The sequence below is a fragment of the Malurus melanocephalus genome, unplaced genomic scaffold (genome assembly GCF_030028575.1).
Source record: "Malurus melanocephalus ecotype Western Australia unplaced genomic scaffold, MMel_1.1 scaffold_115, whole genome shotgun sequence".
NCBI lineage: Eukaryota > Metazoa > Chordata > Aves > Passeriformes > Maluridae > Malurus > Malurus melanocephalus.
Window position 1 is genome coordinate 906,153 of NW_026623347.1, and position 4,532 is coordinate 910,684.

Genomic DNA, 4,532 nt, shown 5'->3' on the forward strand with positions numbered 1-4,532 from the left:
GCCCGTTCCCAGCCCATTCCCAGCTCATTCCCAGCCCGTTCCCGGCCCGTTCCCCGCGGGGCGGTGCCGGCGGTGGCCGCGGGGTGGCGCAGGTGCCGCTGTCGCTCCGCCCCGGCGGGACGGGACCGGCCCGAGGTCCCCGCGCAGCCCCGGCGGCTCCGGGGGCTCCGGGCGCTGCCGCCGCCGGGGTCGCGCCGAGCCTGCCCCGCTCCGACGGTGAGTACCGGGGAAAGGGGCGCGGGGGGCGAGGGCGGACCCTTCCCCGGGGACCCTCCATTCCTGGGGGGCAGATCCCCACCGGTGCGTCCCCGGACACCCCGCCGGCTCGGGCGGGAGCGTTTGTTTGTCGCTCCCCGGGAAGCGGAGGCGGGAGGAGCGCGGCGCTCGGGGCTTGTCCGGTTGCCGTGGGAGACCCGCAGCGGGCACAGGGCTGTGCCGGGAGCCGCAGTGTCCGCGGGTCCCTGTCCCATGGCCGGGCACACGGRGAGCCTGCCCCACACTGCCTGCCCCTGCGGGTCCGTGTCCCTTGGCACATSCCTCGGGATCCTTCCCTCCATCGCACGCCAGAGGAATTCTCCCCGGTCCACACCCTTCGAGCTCCTTATCCCCACTGAACTCTCCTTGGAATGCTTGTCCCCATTCCACACCCCTTGGGATCCCTCTTCTCACTGCACGCTCCTTGGGGTCCTTCTCCCAGTCCCGTGTCCTTTGAGCTTCTTCTCCCCCTTGCACGCTCCTTGGGATCCCTCTCCCCATTCCATGCCCCTTGGGGTTCTTGTCCTCTTGCACCACCCTTGGGATCCCACTGCTATCCCACACCCWCCATGTCACCTGTGTTCACCGTGGTGACATCCCAGGCCGTGGCAGGGAGGTGCTGAGATGATCCGTGTCCCTGCGAGGCTGGAGCRGTTTCATGCTGAGTTGTAACTTCAGCAGAGAAAACTCAGGGGAGTTTGCTACTTGCTTGGGAAGTGCTTATTTTCAGCTCTCTCCTGGACCAGTTAATTATCGCTAGAAAARAAAAAATTATTGCTAAGATCTTATAATTAGGCAGCCTACGGAGACTCTGGAGCTCGGGAGGCAGAAGAAAGCAAATGCTCTTTGTGCAGTGTTTCTGGAGTGCGTGTGTAAATAGAGCTGCCTGGGCACAGGGAGGGCTGGCATTTGCACTGGTGCATTAGCAGAGAGCTGGTGCACGTTGGCGGCTCAAAAGACCCTGTAAAATAATTACAGGGGAGGGAAAAAAAAAAAAAAAAACCCAAGAAAAGAAAATCGAAAATCTGCTGAAAGGACTCCTGTTGTCCTTGTAGAATCAGGTCCCAGGCTGTGACGGTGTTTGTGGAGCGATAGCTGCCTTTGGGACAGACTGGGGATGTTTGTGGAGCGATAGCTGCCTTTGGGACACACTGAGGGTGTTTGTGGGATCGGGGCTGCCTTTGGGACACACTGGGGGTGTTTGTGGGATCGGGGCTGCCTTTGGGACACGCTGGGGGTGTTTGTAGGACCGGGGCTCGAGCAGTGCCGGGGCCGTGGGGTCCGGGCTACTGCAGGGTGCCTGCTGCTAATAATAACACGGTAAGGAGTTTACCCGCCCTGATCCGGCTAAAGACGGCACCGAGGCAGGCATGGACATCATCAGCCTCCGATCTGCCCCTAGATTAGRTGGATAAAACTCGCACAAGGAAAGGCCGGGCTCTGGAGCGGAGGTTTGATCCCGAAAGGAAAGGAGTGGGGCTCCGGCTGGGAGCGGAGGGGTTTGGGTTTTGCCCCGGCAGCTTCGGCTGTGGGGTCGGGATCTGCAGAGGGGCAGGATTTGGAGCCGGAGAGCGCACGTCAAAGCCKCCGCGTCCAGGGCGTTCTCATTTCCTCTGCTCTCCGAGTTCTAATTTGTTCCACATTGCAGAGCCGGGGCCGCCTCTCCCTCCACTCGCAGCATCCAGGCTGCGGTCGCTGCCGTTAGTCCGAGGCTGCGACTCGGGTGGTTTCCATCCAAAAAAAAAAAAAGAGAGGAGGAAAAAGAAAAAAAAAAAAAAAAGGAAAATTTTCAAACAAAGATCTGAGGAAACAGCTTTTCTCTGGTTGCTGTTCTGTGGTGGTTATAGCTGAAACCTCACCACCCATCCGTGCGCCGGGGTGAGCCCCGGGGAAATTCCAGATGATTAAAAAGTGTTTTAATAGTGTTGCTGCTCTTCCCAAAAGGGAATAAGATGACCTGGTGGCTACAGGTTGATTGGCTTGATAGCATCCCCCCGGGGAGAAGAGGGAGAAATCTGGCTCGGGCTTGAATTGATTAAAGACTTCAGCACCAGGAATAAATTCCTGCCATCCAACGTGGCTATATGGAAAATAACTCCTGGCAAGTAGAAATTATTTCAGTCTCCAGCRTGAGAGGTGATTCTCTGGCTGTAATACACTTCAGAGAGGCATTTGAGTTATGGGAGGTGATATTCTTGTAAAAATCTGCACTTTCCAGTATTAAAAAAGTCAATCCAGTCCAGTATTTAGAGCTGACATTACACAGTGTCAAGAAAGCCGGTATTAAATAAACGCGATCCATTTCCAAGGCAGTTATCAGGGAGATTATCACTGCTGGGCGCTGCTAGCTGGTAACGTGCACTTGGTGTTTTTATCACTAATCTGGAAAAAAAAAAAAAAAAAGGAGATGGAAATGATTTCTGGAAAAACCTGGACCTGACCCAGAGCAGCTGAGTGTTAATGGTTCGTACAAATCCGGGTGAGCGAAAGGCATCCTAACTGGAGCAGAATGGAGCATGGAAATCTTTTACACCCAAAAATAATAACTGTGCCTGTACGTGGTTTCCTGTCCCTAATCTGGATGATAAAATTTCGTCAGGAGTCGCTGGGAGAGGCAGCACAGGGGTTCAACAGGCAGAAGTTTGGGGGGTGGCTGTCTGTCTGTCCCATTTTCTGTGTTGAAGAACTGAAAATTTTCAGGATAATGTGAAATTTGGCTGTGGAAAAAAAAAATCTGCTATTTGCGTTTCTGGTCTAAACCAAATTTGCGCTTAAGGCATCTAAATCCAATCTCTCCATCTCAGCAGAGAAGTGGAGTCCAGAGGGAAGGGACCAAGGGGCTGCAGGAAGGGTCTTACACCTGGAGAGAAGGGGGCCAGCCAGTTAGTCAACTCATAAATCAAATGGAAGAGCAAAGAGGAGGGCTTGGCGAAAGCATCCAAACACTCACAGAGGAGAAAATCCATGGTAGCCAAAAGCTCATTAATTGAGCAGGGAAAAGATGGCAAGAATCAATATCTGGCAGCTGAGGGCAGACACGTTGGAAATAAGGCATAAATATTTTACCAGGAGGAGCGATTAATCATCAGAAGAAACGTGCAGCAGCAGAGGTGGGGTCAGCACCTCTTTGCCTTCCCCATCACGACCCCRCAGGGTTCCTCCCTCAGCCCTGGGCTGGGCCAGCAAGAGGGGCTGGATGGGAGCACAGCGAGGCCCTGATTAGGTGGTTTAATTAGATGATGATGCTTTTATCTTTAATCACGGTGGAGCCATGGAAAAGAGTCATTCTTGTGCCCTGATGGCTCTCTCTGAGGAGCACCCGTGTAATCCCTGGAGGGGATTGGCAGGTGATTGTTTTGTCTCTGTGGGTTCTCCTTGATGTCCAGCAAAAATAGGATGGGAGTCAGGAAAACAACTCTCAGTGAGCATCACAGCGTGCTGGGGGAAGGAGCTGCTCCAGGACTTGCTGTCCACTCGTGGGTCAGAGGGTGCCCAGCCTGGCATCCTTGGGGACACTTGGCAGAAGGAGATAAAGGTCACAGGGCTGTTTGCTGGTTCCATCTCCTCCCTTTCTCCTTTCTTTTCCTTTTCCTCCCGCTGCTTTCTCCTGAAATCCCTGCAGTGCGGGATCCCTGGTTACAGGGGGCACAGCAGTGGCTCAGCAGCCCTCCTGCAAACATGAGGCCCATCAGGAGCCTGTYACAGAACCTCTGAGCCCTCCAAACCCCCCACACCACCAGCAGCCATGCCCATGAGCAGCCCAGGACCTCTCCTCCTCTTCCTCCCACAGGAACGCCACCGACGCCTGTCCAGGGCGATGCACAGCGAGGGGCAAAGCTTGTTCTGAGAAGGAGGATGAATGGAAGGAAAAAAGGCCCGTGAGAAGGATGGCAAGGTAGGGAGAGGCTTTTCCTGAGCGCTGGCTGGGGGTGCTGGGAGGGAGCTGCTCACCCATAACGGGAGCAGGAACCTCCTCGGGCCCCCAGGAAAGTCCCCGGTGGCTACAGCGTCACTTGTGGTGATGGAGGGACATGTGGTGGCCATGTGAGCACCGAGGGCGTTTGTCACAGCTCTGCAGAGCTCAGACAGACAGAGCTGGCTGTGGAAAATAGCTGCTTTTGGTGTGGCCAGGCCCTGGCTGCGAGGAGGTGAAGGATCCTGGACACAGATGTCGCTGGGAGGCAATCCCAGCCTCTTGACTAATTCCTGCCTGGCCGTTAGCAGGGACAGCATTGTCACCGAATGCTGGAGAAAGGGACCTTTGGGAGAGCCAGGAC

The 4,532-nt window shown here is 55.4% G+C and overlaps 1 protein-coding gene across 1 annotated transcript in view; it reads left to right on the forward strand.

Moving 5' to 3' along the window:
• Positions 1 to 152: 152 nt before the first annotated feature.
• RADIL (Rap associating with DIL domain) overlaps positions 153 to 4,532 on the forward strand; it is a 25,596-nt gene continuing 21,216 nt past the window's right edge. The window contains exons 1-2 of the mRNA XM_057369826.1: positions 153 to 216; positions 4,046 to 4,150. Of these exons, the coding sequence (XP_057225809.1) occupies positions 4,115 to 4,150 (36 nt within the window). The 5' untranslated portion in view covers positions 153 to 216; positions 4,046 to 4,114. The remainder of the gene's footprint in view (positions 217 to 4,045; positions 4,151 to 4,532) is intronic.